General features: G+C 41.4%; 1 protein-coding gene across 2 annotated transcripts in view; it reads right to left on the reverse strand.

Annotated features, from left to right (window-relative positions):
• Positions 1–16,069, reverse strand: part of ADGRA3 (adhesion G protein-coupled receptor A3) — a 127,960-nt gene that overhangs the window by 73,430 nt on the left and 38,461 nt on the right. For both annotated transcript variants that reach the window (XM_054485098.1, XM_054485100.2), the window contains exons 2-3: positions 12,623–12,694; positions 588–659 (exon numbers count right to left, since the gene is read on the reverse strand). In XM_054485098.1, coding sequence (XP_054341073.1) covers positions 588–659; positions 12,623–12,694 — 144 coding nt within the window. The remainder of the gene's footprint in view (positions 1–587; positions 660–12,622; positions 12,695–16,069) is intronic.

Raw genomic sequence — 16,069 nt, forward strand, 5'->3', positions numbered from 1 at the left:
ATAATTTGAAAATCGTCTACAGATTATGTCCGCTGGCAAAGCCAACATGGTAATGATTTTAGTAGCATAAGAGTAACACAGCCATCCACCACCAAACAAATCAAAACACTGTGCAAATTAACCACCTTCTCAGCTACTTATATAAAATATTCTTTGTTTTTCTTTTTGTTTTATTGAGGCAGAGTCTTGCTCTGTCATGCAGTGGCACAATCTCAGCTCATTGTAGTCTCCCACTCCCAGGTTCCAGTGATTCTCCTGCCTCAGTCTCCCAGGTAGCTAGGACTACAGGCACACACCACCATGCCAGCTAATTTTCATATTTTTAGTAGAGATGGGGTTTCACCATGTTGGCCAGGCTGGTCTCGGATTCCTGACCTCAGGTGATCTGCCCACCTCAGCCTCCCAGAATGCTGGGAATACAGGCATGAGCCACTGCGCCCAGCCTCTTTCTGTTTCTGTATCAGGGACCTGGCCAGGTAAAGCTAAAAAAATTATTAAATGTCCACTTTTCATCATGTTAAAGTAAGTTGACAGCTATTTATACAAGCAACAATTCAAACTCATAAGCAAGCAATTCAAACACTTACAATCTTTTTAGAGATGACAGTCCCCAGAAGGCACCTGGATCTATACTACTAATAAGATTGTTTCGGAGGTCCCTGTTAAAAATAAAATAAAAGCTATTCACATATCAACACTGCAACAAGTATTCAGGCACAATACACTTACCTGCTATACAAAAAAAAAACGAAAGTATAATAATAAGAGGAGGAAACTGAAGCCAAAAGGGTTAAGCCAAGATCAACCCAGTAGTAAAAGGGAGAGTCAGAATGCAAATTTGACAAATCTGGCTCCACAGCCTTTTGGTTTCGTCAATAAAATAATAAAAATATACATCATAAAAGAAATATGTGACCTAATATTATTTAACTTCACAATTATCACTGAACTACAATCATATACATTATTTCTATAATTTCTTCCTTAGTATGCCATACTTTGAATATCAAAGTAAATCTAATTACAACTGTGACAAACATCATTCAGTTGAATTTTTAAAAACCATCTTCAAAAATAGACACTCTAAAATTCATGTCTTTTGGTTGTTCATATATTTTCCCTTCCCTGGCCTTCTATATTTAGGTTTTTGGGGGGGGGGGGGGTTTGTTGTTGTTGTTGTCATTTGAGACAGAGTCTTGCTCTGTCACCCAGGCTGGAGTGCAGTGGCGTGATCTTGACTCACTGCAACCTCCACCTCCCAGGCTCAAGCAATTCTCGTGCCTCAGCCTCCTGAGTAGAGGGGGTTACAGGTGCCTGTCACCATACCCGGCTAATTTTTTGTATTTTTAGTAGAGACACGGTTTTGCCATGTTGGCCAGGCTGGTCTCGAACTCCTGACCTCAAGCAATCTGCCTGCCTCAGTCTTTCAAAGTGCTGGGATTACAGGCGTGAGCCACTGCACTCGGCCTATGGTTAGGTTTTCTATGAGGTGAGGATATAAAATAAATGTGTGATAAAACACAATATATAGCTCAAAGCAAAGATGCACAAGCTTCATACCATGTGGTATTTGATAGCAATCACCATTTATCCTATTCTTCTCAAGTATGCTGGCACGTCCATGCAAGAGCATTACCACTTGGGGGTGGGAGGCAGCAATGAGTGTCTCAGCTACATCCCTCTACTCGTGTGGTTTTGCAGACACGCTATGGCTACAGCTCCCCTCCTGGTCGCTGGGCTCAGCTGGGGACTCGCCATTTGCCTATACAAGTGTTTGGCTAGACCTCTGTGGAGAGCTGACAGTCTAAATACAGTCCCTTTCCCTAGACCACACTCTTGCCAGTGGCTGGCCCACACTTCCGCTTTATGGGACACCCTCAGCTGGGTCTGTTTGTCAAGACTCACCTACAACCTTGTCTACTGAAGCCAGAGTGGCCTCTGCTCATCTCCCAGGGAAGCTGAAGCCATATGGAGAACTGAAACTCTTTTCAGTTTTTCTTCTCCTGACATCTTTACATAACAGTTGGCAACCTTGCCCATTCTTTACACAGCCACGTGTAAACTTCCAACACTACTCTTCATTTAAGGATGCACATGCCATTGGTGAAACAAAACAGACATGTAGAGAAATGCTCAGTACAAGCCAAAGTAACCAGTACCTCCAGGGTTCCTTAGTCCCTTACTTACTTGAAATGTACAAGGAACCGCTGGTGCCACCTGTCAGCACAACACTGTGCTAGGCTCTTTAATAACAATTGCTCCGTCATGGCCATGCTCACCTGTGCCCAGGCAATCTAAATTATTTAGAGGAAAATCTTCAGTTTGTCTTCTCCATCCTCTCCAAATCAGAAAGCAGCAGGCATCCCTTCTCTACCTATGCTCCAAGGAAGTCTGGCTGCAATGAGCACAGATTCATATGTTTTCTTCCATCCGATCAGAGGCACATTCAATGTTACTGTCCCACCAGCTAATGAAAGTGAACTGCTGTACATGGCATGCCTCATAACATGCGAGTTTTCTCTCAGGCTCATTCTAGCAATACAGCAAAAGTTATAACAACAAAGCTGGTTACTAGCTGGATTCCCCAGAAATTTCACAGAAGCATCCTGAGGAGGTTGGCCCTTTGCGCAGCAGCAGGGGTTGTCATTCATTTACCGTAAGCCCAGCATTTTTGATGTGTCGGTGGCACTGTGGCTTCCAAGCTATGTGTGCTGTTTAACACCTGGTGATAGAGACTGGACTAGAAATTCTCAAGAACGTTGCTCTGGAAATGCAACCTGTGAATCCTGGGATCACTGTGGCCTCCAGCAAATTCTATGGTCTTGCATCTCATCCTCATTTTAACACACAGGCACTCCTCAGTAGCTAAGGTTGGGATTGCAATTGTACCGCCTCCCCACAATGAGAACCAGGTTTTTCTAAATAAAACCAAACTCCCTGCAACCACCACCCCCAATACTTCACAATATTTTAAAAAACAAAATGATTATTAAACATCAGTATAAAATCCATGCTCTGATTACCATCACTGGATAGGTATTTCATTTATCAGAATTCTGAAAACTTCATATTCCACAAGAAGAAAACAGCTTTGTCAATGCTGGTAACTACCCTAACTTTTTGGGTTTTTGCACCCTGGCCTCTAAGACATTTTCTAAATAAAGTATCTGAAAAGATCTGAAAAAGTCAGGAAGCTTCACGAAATACATTTAAATGGTCAGAAAAGGTCTTAGTAGTCGGGTAAACTCACAAATCCCATCCTTCTCTCTGGACTTCCAACCAGCTTTTAAGTTCTCCTCTTAACTTGGAGTGAAAAGATGGTCCCTGGTGTAGCAATTTCAACAGAAAGAGGAATATTATGCAGAGGATAAGTTCCCTGCTGTGAACGCCATGGCCCCAGCATCCCTTATCTCCAGGCACCTGCTGCAGCAGACACTGACGGCATGGCAGCGCTCACGCCTGCAGTCCCTCTACCTGCAACTCTTCCCCATGCAGCTTTCTCTTGGGCACCTCCTGAGAGTCAACCCATGAAGGTCAGAGGTAAAGGGCATGAATGGTCACAGGAAGAGTCCTCACCCGGGAGGAAAATAGGATATCCCAGAGGGCTGGGGGGTCTGAGTGTGCTCCTTGCTGGCTCCCAGCAGTCCCCAGTATCAGCTGCCTGCCGCAGGAGCTGCTTGGGAAGACATTGCCCTAACGGCTGCCCTTGCTTCTCATGGTCCAGCACCAAATATGAGGGCTGTTGGGCAAACCTCCCAACCAAATCACTACACTGAAAGCTCACCTGGGGACTTGCTTCTGGGGAAATCAGCCTGGTAATGTGAACCAGCCAGTACCCAGGCCAAGCAGAGACCTAAGGAAACTCTGCCCACTCCATTCTGAGGACAAATAGCAAAAGGTATAGACCAGAATCCATTCAAAAATTCCAAACTTCTACAGTGAGTGAAGGTGGGAAAGGTTTGCAACTATCAAGGATTCCAAAATTTAATAACACTATAATTATTGCTATCAATTATTTAATGTTTAATTTTTTTTTTGGTTGGGGGAACAGCCTTCTCCATTGCTTTAAGGTGGAAACACCTCTACTTCTCCGTATGGTACAGGTAGTACCCCCAAATTTTCAACACCATCCCTTCAGGCATGACACCTGATCAACCTTGTGCAGATTTTTCAAATACTCTGGCCTTAGCAATTATATGACTTTGGTCTAACTAAACCTAGGACTTGTGGGAGAGGGAGGGATGAGCACAGACATTCCCACTGGTGTGATAAGAGGTCAAGATCTGAGACTGGAGCTGCTAACGGCCCTGTTGCTACAATCCGAAGAAGCCAACAGATGGGAAACGAGAAAAATGGTGAGCCCCTGGATCCAGCCAAGCCTGAAATCCACCTCTAACTCTGGGCTGTTTGGATGCACAAACCACTAAATATAGTGAGTTGGTGTCTATCACTTATCAGACCATTAAGACCTTAAAATCACCCTAGGAGGCAGTGTCATTGTTTCAGATGAGGAAACTCATGCACAGAAAGATTAAGAAATTCGGCCAAGTTCTTGATTTTAATAAGTGGCCAGGATTTAAGTGTATCTTTCTAACTGACACAGTGGAGATTTACTAAAGGAACCAAGTAAATTTATAGCTAAAATAATAGGAAAATAGGTAAACCAAACACACTGAAAAGTTGGCCATGATCAAGTTGAGTTGCTGGAGATAACTCTTTCAACTTCTCCATATGTTTGAAAAACTAAGTTATTTTATGTGGTAACCTCCACCCTTCCAATTAGGCCTCAAAGTCACTGCCTCTCTGTCCTGGTCATCATCATCACCCTAGCCCAGGTTGTAAACCACACAAGTTCTCACCTGTGTCCGATTCTCCATTTGAAGTGATCTTTTTAAACACAGACCTGATCAAGTCTCTGCTCTGATTCAAACCTCAAAAAGATCCACAGTCCCTCAGAAGGAAGTTCAGGTGCGTTAAGGTAACTTCCAAGGCTACCCGTGGTCCCAGCCTTGCCCACCTTTCCTTCGCCAACTCTCACTTCTCATCTGCTCAACACCTTCCCTTAACACTCACCCTGTCTCTCTTCATTTATACCAGTCATACTGCAAGACATTTCTAGAAAGGGTATTTCCTCTCACCTCTAGACCTCTGCACCTGGGATTCCCTGTCCCGAACGCGTCTCAATCTCCAACTCACAACTTCACCTCATCCCTCTTCACCCACGTATCCTTGAGGCCTTGGGTGAAACTCCATTCCTTCCTCCAGAAAAATACCTGTGAATGCTGAGTACACTGGCTCACGCCTATAATCCCAGCACTTTGGGAGGCCGAGGCAGGTGGATCACCTGAGATCAGGAGTTCGAGACCAGTCTGGCCAACATGGTGAAACCCCGGCCAACATGGTGAAACCCCGTCTCTACTAAAAATACAAAAATTAGCCAGGCGTAGTGGCGCACGCCTGTAGTCCCAGCTACTCAGGAGGCTGAGGCTTGAACCCGGGAGGCAGAGGCTGCAGTCAGCCGAGATCACACCACTGCACTCCAGCTTAGCGACAGATCAAGACTCCGTCTCAAAAAAGAAAAAAAACCTGTGAACAACAGTGCTCTGTGCCCTGTCCTGTGGCATCTCTTATCATGCTGTACCAAGTGCACCTCAGTTATTTCAACTGTCTTCACTGAGAGACCACAGGTTCCACAAGAGCAGGCTCTGCTCCACTAAGCAAGGGGGAGACACGCAATATAGAGTGTGTGGATGGAGATGTTCATGGACAAAAGAACACACCAAGGCTAGGAGACAGAATTACATTAGCCTTTCTATAAAAATATTTTTAGTAAGTTATGGTTGGCTACAAAATTACAAGGCTGTTCATAAAGCCAGATATTATGGAGAATGCGGTATCTCATTACTAATCATTCCCATTTCTCCATGAAAGTAGACAGTCATGACGTCTGCAGTTGACCTTCGAATAATTCACCCAACATATGTAGGCATATTCCAATACAGAAGAAAAAATGATAATTACTGAATTGTTGAATCTGGGTAGGTAAATTGGTAATATGAAAGATCATGGCATTGCCCTTTCAATTCTTCCGTATGTTTAAAAATTTTCATAATCAAATGTTTGATCCCCAGCATTTTAAGTCCCAGGAGGTACAGTTAATCATCAGGACTGACTTATTAGTTCCTATCTCCCTCCCTGCAACTCCCCAACTGACCCTCATTTCAACAAGATAAGATTATTTTATGAAAAAATTCAACCTGTATGTTTTTGACTTGTTTTGCATAAGCTAAAAAGCTCTGTAAATAGAAATATATAATGTCAGTTCCATTTTTTTAAAACACACGTTTCCCTTTTCAGATTTTAAACAGCATCTACAACGGGAACTGAGTTAGCTAAGGCAGTACATCAATTTGGAGTCAATGATGAACTGCATATGTTTCTACAAAATACCTCTCATGAATAACTGAGTACTGTAATATGATTTAAAGATGTACTTTTTCTTAAATAAAAAACTCTTGACATATTATATAACATTTGATAATAGCCATATTAATCAGGCATTGCCAAAAGATATTTATAGTCAGATTCTCTCATTTAACATCCCCTTTTTCCCCCACCAACCCACAGCTTCCCTAGTAAACAGGAGTCTGACTTCAGGATGTATGGCTAAATCTGAATACACTGGATCATTAAAGCATAAATGAAAAAAAGCACAAGAACTGCTTAAATAGAACTAAAGGAATATTTTAAGTTCTTGGTAAAAGAACTACCTCCTGTAGGAAAGAACATGAAGTATACCAGGTAAGATGCCTTTAACTACAAGTATCAGAACCCTTAACTCAAAATGGCTTCCACAATCACAAAAGTAATTATCTGGCATTACAGGAAACCAAGAAGTCGGGCCTTTGTGGTTGGTTCCATGCATCTCTCAGATCCACCATCCTCAGAATGTAACTGTGCCTTCAGGCTGAGCCTATGGTATCCCAGGTTCAGAAATCACCTCCAACCACAAAGTCATAAAAAGGAACAGACTTTCTTCTCGTACCTCTCCTTAAAAGCCAGGAAATCTTTCTCCAAACCCCACAGCAGGCTGCTCTGCTCCTCATCTCTTATGGACTAGGACAGACTCTGTCAATAGCTGGAAGAGATACTGAATTACCTTAGCGGCCTAGGGGTAGGATTAACATTGGAAAGTCAAACACACTGACCAGTAGGCAACTGTAGTGTCAGCAGTGAAGAGAATATGGGGGAGGCATGTCACTAAATACTGGTAACTAAATATATAGCACAATACAAGAATGTCAGTTCCGTAAAACGAAGACAGAGATGGGACTCGGCGCGGTGGTTCATGTCTGCAATCCCAGCACTTTGGGAGGCTGAGGCGGACAGATCACTTAAGGTCAGGAGTTTGAGACCAGCCTGGCCAACATGGTGAAACCCCATCTCTACCCAAAATACAAAAATTAGCTGGGCGTGGTGGCACACACCTGTAATCCCAGCTGCTTGGGAGGCTGAGACAGGAGAATCACTTGAACCTGGGAGGTGGAAGTTGCAGGAAGCCAAGATCATGCCACCACACTCCAGCTTGGGCAATAGAGCAAGACTCTGTCTCAAAAAAAAAAAAAAAGACAGAGATGGAAGAAGGAAGGAAGGAAGGCTATAGACTAGTGAATGGATGGATGATGGATATAAAAGTCTCAGTGCTAAAAACAATCTAAAAAAAGGTATCTACCAAAAAACCAAGGGGAAAATTTATAGGAAGTATAAATTTTAGATAATTCTATCTTCTAATAATAATGTTTTTTAGCAAGTAGGCCAACAGGGACTATTATTATGCAAGTTTAGCAGCCTAACAGCATGAGGCTATAAGATCAAGGATCCAAAACATCAATTACCTGGGGAAAAAAAAAGACCCCTTGGTTGATGTGACAGAAGGGCCTATGTACTCTTCCTGCAGATGTCTGCTCACTTCCCTCCCTCACCTCCCTGTGTTCTGTGCTTTCCTCCTGGAGGAGGTGTCCCCGCACACTCTACTGAAAACCAAAGACACCCTCAACCCACAGAGAGCCCCCTCCTAATTGGTTTTGCTCCATGGCACTTACCACAATCTATCATCTTCTTTACTTGTCCAAATCATTTTATTTATTGTCTATTTTCTCAATCACTAGACTGTAAGTTACATGAGGCAGACAGTGTACACTACTTGTCTTTTTCACTTGAAAAATGTCCAACACACAGTAACTCTCGATCACTTCATTGAATGAATGAATCCTCACTGTATTTATCAGACCAACTGGTGCTTGACCCACACCCACTTCTTCCCACACTATGCTTTCTCCTAGACAATCTCATCGCCACCTACAGCTTCGAGCCCCTAGACTCAAATTTGTAACTCTAGCCCAAATGTACCACTTCTTTGAGTTCTCAATGTCTCCATCTGGAAGCCTAACAGCCATCTCAAAAGTCAACCTATCCCACATTCAGTGTGGTATAGGATACCGTAATCTGTGCCTTCACAAAACCCCAGGGGATTCTGACGCACATGAAGTTTGATAAACATGGTCTAGTCTAGGGCACTGGTCTCTAAACAGAGAGTAGGAGCTTTAAATTACCTGAGACCTGACACGGCTCCCTACTTCCACCCCATCCCAAATCGTCTCATCCAGCATGACCAAGGCTCTCTCTTCAAAGTCTTTCTAAATTTCATCCCATTCCACCACAAACTTGCAGACATTCACAGCGCTGGCACTCCCAAACTTGGTATCCTCTCACACATTTTCTTTATCCACAGTACTTGAGATTTGCTTACTATGTACATCCTATGTTTCTCCCTATTACTGCATATGTTCCATAAACCGCAAGCCTAGCACAGTGTGCGCACCTTAAATGTTTGTTGAATAAATTTAAATCAGCTACATGGAAAAGACTCATTACCTGTTGAGGCAATACTTGTACCAAACCTTCATATTAAGCTAACTACCTTTTTATGATTTTAATTAATATGATACAATACACATGCATCAGTTATCTACTGCATAGACTTCTAAAATAAAGCAAACTACCTTCAAAAAGGTGAACCAAAACTAGAAAACTAGCTTCGAAGACACCATCAGGATTTAGTTACTTTGTCATAAAAAATAAAACCCCAAATCCAAGCTCCTAAATTAAAAAAAAAAAAAAACTCAACCTAAATATTCCTGTGAAAATAAAGCACACACACACACACTGCTATCTTCCTACATGGGGCAAGATCAGAAACAAACGATGTGTCATGTTCATTAGTTCAACGGAGCCAGCTCTTACTATCTCAGCCCACTCTCCCCACCTTACCCTACAAAATCCTAACCTTTATTCTGTATGACTTGGCTCCTGTAATTTCAAGGCCACAGCTTTGAAGTTCTGACCTTGGTGTGAGTAATTCCTTCTTCTGCCAACCATCTTTTACACCATATCCTATCTGCTGTATTTTCAAGTCGTCCGGTTATTCTGTTCTCATCTTCAGGACTCTCTAACTAGGCAAATCTGAATGGCAAACATGTTATTTGGCCGGTTGTGTCTCTTAGGTGGAATTCTCCCAGACAAGGGTGAAAATAATGGCTTTGCTCAGGGGGTGACCCCAGAATGCACCAGTAGAAAAGTGGGAAGTGAGACAAGAGAATGATGCCCAACAAGGTGAGCTGCTGAAGACGTTACCACTGAGGTAGCTGAGACTCAGTCCCTGGGGACTCTGAAGCCAGTGGAGAAGGCACCTCAGGGCAGCCCCACCTGACAGGTGAGGCAGGCAGGGTAGTTATCCATCATCTGCTATCAGTCGCTGGTTGAGGGTTGCTGAAAGCAGGAGTGGGTGGATGGGGTGGCTTCCACCCCAGTACCAGAGCCAAGAATGTTCTCAGGCTTTCATTTGGAAGACATAAGGAGAGACGCACAGGAACAGTCAGTGCTGAAGGAATAAAGTCTGCTCCTCTGGAGGAGCAGGGAGCACCGAGTGTCTCCTTCCCAGGGCCAGAGCAGAGCAGCTAAGAGCCCAGCCTTTATTATCCTTAGCAAACTAACACAGGAACAGAAAACCAAATACCTTATGTTCCCACTTACAAGGGGGAGCTAAATGATAAGAACTTAGGAACACAAAGAAGGAAACAACAGATGCTCGGGCCTACTTGACGGGGGAGGATGGGAGGAGGGAGAGAAGCAGAATAGATAACTTTTGGGTACTGGGCTTAATACCTGAGTGATGAAATAATAAGTACAACAAACCCTCATGACATGTAACAAACCTCTTTAAAATAAAATAAAATAAGTATAAATGGGAAAAAAAGAGCCCAGCCCTTTCATCACTCTTTCTTTCTTTCTAAAGTGGGCTGCTCTCCCACAAAGACAGTATGGGAGGCAGGTCCCAACTGGGCATGCATGTCCCCCCCAACACTGCCAGACTGAGGCCAGGACTCAGGTCTGGACCGTGATGTGTGTGTACTTCAGATATGCTGAGCTTAGAGCCAGTGTAGATAAAGACGTTCTCTAACACAAGAGGCCCAGGTCTCAGGGTCAACACTGGGTTTTCACACTGAAGTACCCACTAATAAACTGGTCTTTCAAAGTCCCTTATCTATATATTTACCTCTGTGGTCCCAACAAAGGAGTGAGGAAGTATTTTGGGATTTGTGAACAAACAGAACCCGGCTGAAAACAATCACAGCACCTTAGTATCACCCAAAATGGCTACTTAATTTGTTTCTAACATGTACAGAGATTTGTTAGCTTTAAATGGCTGAAAATAAGGTCAAAGACAAGGGAAATTAAGAAATAGATGCAAAAAGGGTAGTAATTCACACCACAGCACAGAACATTAGCTATGCTGTCTATACTTTTTATGGTGTGCATGAACAGCCACATCAATCTTAGGTGCCAAAAATAAAATGTGTTTCTAAACACAACAGACACTATTTATAAACTAGGAGTGCCTGCCATCCTTCCTTTTGGAAAGGGAAGACCACACTAATGCCTTTCATTATCAACTAAGCACATACTAAATGCCTGACACTGTGTTATATGCAAATGGTATCTGTCAACCCAGTAACTTTTCTTTGCAGGGAACAGAAAACATAATAGGAATGTACTGTCTCACACAATGATCCAAGGCAGTCTTGCTTCGACAGGTCCTCCCAGGCTTCCTGTCTGCTTTCCTGATAGTCCCAAATGTCCATTCCTGAACCAGTAGTGACCATGGAATGTGTACGACGGACCGTCCTTAGCTTAGGCAGGCCTAGAGCCAAGGGTGTGATCAGCATACTCTAAAGCACATGGACGACATGGAACATGACAGGAATATTGAAATAAAGTGCTATTACTGTGCCAAGAACATTTAAAAATATTCCTGTGTTTCTGTGTGTATATATACATATATATATGTACACACACACACACACGTATATAACCTAACTTAAAGACATGTGATCTAAATGAAAAGAACAGAGACATGCACAAAGAAATGAAGAACACTAGATCATATATATTTACATACACATCAGGAACCTAAGCAATGAAGTCCTGCACAAGTTCAATCACAGGAGAAGCCTCTAGGTGAAAGAATCAAGAAAAGGCCATGCAGAGAAGTGGAGAAAGTGAAGCTGAGCAAAGAGAATTGAGAAAAATGAGGACAGTGTGTTATTCCACAGAAACGGACATCTCACAGTGTAGCTCCCTTATGTATTGTGAAATTTTATCCTAAATGCATGAGTTAACAAGGGAATTTGAAATGTGATCCCGGAATAGCATTCAGAATACAAGTAAATTAAATGTCCATTATCTGAAACTCACCAAAGCAAAAATGAGTGCTACCTGTAACACATCATAAGCAAACTAGACCTAATCTCTAAGAAAAATATATATTTACAAATATATCACATTCAAAGACATCTGAATAAAATATCAAAGTTTATACAAGCATTTTTCCCCTTGACTTCACATCCTTGCTACTGTTTTCGCCATGTGACATGAAAGCTTGGCCTTCCACCATGATTGTAAGCTTCCTGAGGCCTCCTTAGAAGCCGAACAGATGCCAGCTCCATGCTTCCCATACAGCCTGCAGAATCGTAAACCAATTAAACTTCTTTTCTTTACAAATTACCCAGTATCAGGTATTTCTCTACAGCAATACAAGAATGGCCTAACATGGCATACATATTTCAGGATATAGAATTTCAACACAGCATCGATGCTTTAAGCTAGCATACTTAAAGTCAACAAAGTATGGTCCATGACCTCTGGTATAAGTAAAGATTTACTGGAAGACATCCACATCGATTCATTTACCATTCCTAAGTATTGTCTTATGCAATACTCATTGGCTTATTATCTAAGGCTGCATTCACACTTCAACGGCAGAGGTGAGTCACTTGTGGCCAGCTGTGAAGACCCAATTTACTTACTATCTGGCCCTTTACAGAATTTAGATAGTTACTTGCTTTTTAAAATAAAATTCTTAAAATTTTTCATTAAAAAATGTTAGAAATACTCAATTTTTATTTTGAATAGTTGGGAGTTTAGTCACAGATTTACAATGAAGATTTACAACGAAAATCCATTAAACAAAATAATAATGAGATGATAATTAAAGAATACTCACAATCTTTCAAGGAGACTTAACCCAGAAAATGAGCCATTCTTCAGCGCGGATATCTTATTGTTACTCAGAATCCTAAAAAATACCAAAAAAAAATAAGTTGCCTAATATACACTACCAATATCAAAGTAATTTCGCTTATTATGTTTAAATCTATGAGGAATTCTAAGACATCATGTATTAGCCAGAATGTTTGAGATGGCTGAAAAAAAGTGAGTGTCTTCCCCTTTCTCTGAGAAACCAACTATTGAAAGTAGTTCACTCACGCAGCTTGTCACATCTAAATTATTTCTATCACACATAATCAAAACTTTAAGAGAGAAAAGTCAATATGTAATAGCTCTAAGTTCAACATAAAGAATACCATACCATGTACATTTATATAATTAATCAAATTATGCAAGTTGAATACACATTTTTAAACTGGAAACTTAGCAGAAAAATGCATAACCTATGATCTTGTAAAATACTGACTTTATAAAGAAATAAGGTATCTTCTAGATATCATTTCAATAAGGCTGAATATTATTTGTAATTTAACAATATACAAATCTACTGTCCATTTGTGTAAAAATATGCTTTTCACATGCACTCACAGACAAACACAGGTAGCTGAATCATAATATATCTCATGCTTTAGGACAATGTTTATCAAAAATAAATTGAAAACAAAAACTGACTCAAAGAAGTCATAGTTGCACCTATCCCAAAGGTCAGACTTGCCTAAGAGACTTCATATTATCTGGCACTCTCTCTAGGCTTTGTAACTTTATGTAGCTTTTGGAGCCTGAATATCAATAATGAGCATCCATGAATGAGGTGAAAATGCTAGTTATCTGAATTGGGGAGTGGGAATATCAAGGTAAGGAAAATGAGAAAACCAAGGCACAAAAGAGTTAAGTAAAGGGCCCAAGATTACACTAGCCAATGGCAGACCCAGGTTTTGTACCCAGGAGTTCCTACTCCAAACGCCAAGTTCTTCAACATACACTAATGTTGGTCACGAGGCACACTACAGGCATCTGGGGCAGAAAATTCTCTATCACACACAACATTGCATAACCTTCAGGGGCACCCTTCACAATGGGTACAGTGTGAGCTAGTGTTTCTTGAGACAATGCAACACAGCACTTCTTTGTATATACAAATGTAAATGGAGCATACCTCTGGGTCAGAAGATTTTAGGTATTATTATTTTGTCTAAAAAAAACTTGGATTCCTGGTATTAAAACAAAATAGCCATTTGACATTTGATTTTCTTTTATCTAAGTGAAATTTTAAAATCCCTGCAGATTAACATATCAGAGCCTTTTCTTTTAGGAATTCCTAAAGTGAAGCATACCTGGGTTTCGACTCCAGCTCTATCCCTTTCAAGTTATGTTGATTTTAGGCGAGTCACACCTCCCCTCAGTAACAGAGTTCCATTATTGATAAAATGGGAAGAATAAAATCTACCTCACAAACAGTAGAAGGAATCAGAAAAACCATGACATACTCAATGAGTATCCATTAAGTTTTAAATTCTGTTTCCTTGGTTCTAAGACACAGATCCTCCCTCATTTCAATGTTTTCTGACGTGTCAACTCAAGAATGGAAAACCAAACATGGTATGTTCTCACTCCCAAGTGCGAGTTAAGCTGCGAGAATGCAAAGGCATAAGAATGACACAATGAGGCCAGGTGCGGTGGCTCACGCCTGTAATCCCAGCACTTTGGGAGGCCGAGGCGGGTGGATCACGAGGTCAGGAGATTGAGGCCATCCTGGCTAACACGGTGAAACCCCGTCTCTACTAAATATACAAAAAATTAGCCGGGCATAGTGGTGGGCGCCCATATTCCCAGCTACTCGGGAGGCTGAGGCAGGAGAATGGTGTGAACCCAGGAGGCGGAGCTTGCAGGGAGCCGAGATCGTGCCACTGCACTCCAGCCTGGGCAAGAGAGCGAGACTCCGTCTCGGAAAAAAAAAAAAAAAAAGAATGACACAATGGACTTTGAGGAAAGGGTGGGATGCGGATGAGGGATAAGACTACACACTGGGTGCAGTGTATACTGCTCGGGTGATGGGTGCACCAAAATCTCAGAAATCAACACTAAAGACCTTATTCATGTAACCAAACACCACCTCTTCCCCCAAAATCTACTGAAACAAACTAATTTTTTAAAAAATGTTTTCTGAAGTCCAGATGTATCTTACAATCCAAGTATATTACTGGATTGTATTCTGTCCCTCCACCACCCGACAAAGCTATTTGTTAAGTTACTAAAGCAAGGATAAGTCTTTAATCATTGGAATCAAGAAAACATGGTGACCAAAAACATTCCGATGAAAATACAATTTCCTCTCATCAAAACCACAAAGGATTTGTTGTTGTTGTTTTTAAAAGGCAGTTAGCACAGGCAAAACAGAACTGAGACTCACATATGGACTCAAAGCTCACTTCTGGAGCAAGATTTCCCAAGCAGCCCGGCAGAGCATACCAAGAGCCTATGACCCTAGCTATCCCAAACAGTATCCATCCTGAGCCGGCACTCACCAAATTGACAAAAGGTATTTCCAGCGACTTTATGTCAGCATGACGTAAAACAGACAAAAATCAGAAACTCCCAATGAGGTCAGTTATAAGAAGAAGAGTTAAACAAATTATAATACATCCAAACAACAAAATTGTATGCCTCCAATAAAAATGATTCTTTCAAAGGAAATCTGATGAAGAGAAAAATGCATACAAGCTTTTAAAAAGCAAACATCAAAACTGATATCCTTGATTGACAAGATATTTCTGACTCTGTATAGTCAAAAATAATAATAATTGGGAAGAAAACCTATCAAAATGATCGCTATTTTAGTGATGAGGTTTCTATTAATTTATTCTTTTTGGGTTTTTCTGTTTTGGGTTTTTTTTTTTCAGACGTAGTCTTGCTCTTGCCACCCAGGTTGGAATACAGTGGCATGATCTCAATTCACTACAACCTACGCCTCCAGGGTTCAAGTGATTCTTGTGCCTCAGCCTCCCAAGTAGCTGGGAGTATAAGTGCCCACCACCATACCCAGCTAATTTTTGTATTTTTAGTAGAGACAGGGTTTCACCATGATGGCCAGGCTGGTTTCGAACTCCTGACCTCAGATGATCCACCCGCCTCGGCCTCCCAAAGTGCTGGGTTTACAGGTGTGAGCCACCACACCTGGCCAATTTATCTTTTATTCTTTATAATCCTGCAATATCTTTTGAAATCTCTAAAATAAGACTTTTTTTTAAGTATTTTTCCTCCTGGTAATAAATATAAGAATCTTAATTGCTAAGTACAGCTTGAGGTTGAGTTTATCTTAGAAATAAAAACAAGTAAATAATTTATGCTTTGAGATTAAAGAGTCACATTTATTTATTTATATTCAATAAATGTTTATATAGTGACTGACGTTAGAAACTTCACAGGCACTAAAAGTAGTGCA

The sequence above is a fragment of the Pongo pygmaeus genome, chromosome 3, assembly GCF_028885625.2.
Source record: "Pongo pygmaeus isolate AG05252 chromosome 3, NHGRI_mPonPyg2-v2.0_pri, whole genome shotgun sequence".
Taxonomy (NCBI): domain Eukaryota; kingdom Metazoa; phylum Chordata; class Mammalia; order Primates; family Hominidae; genus Pongo; species Pongo pygmaeus.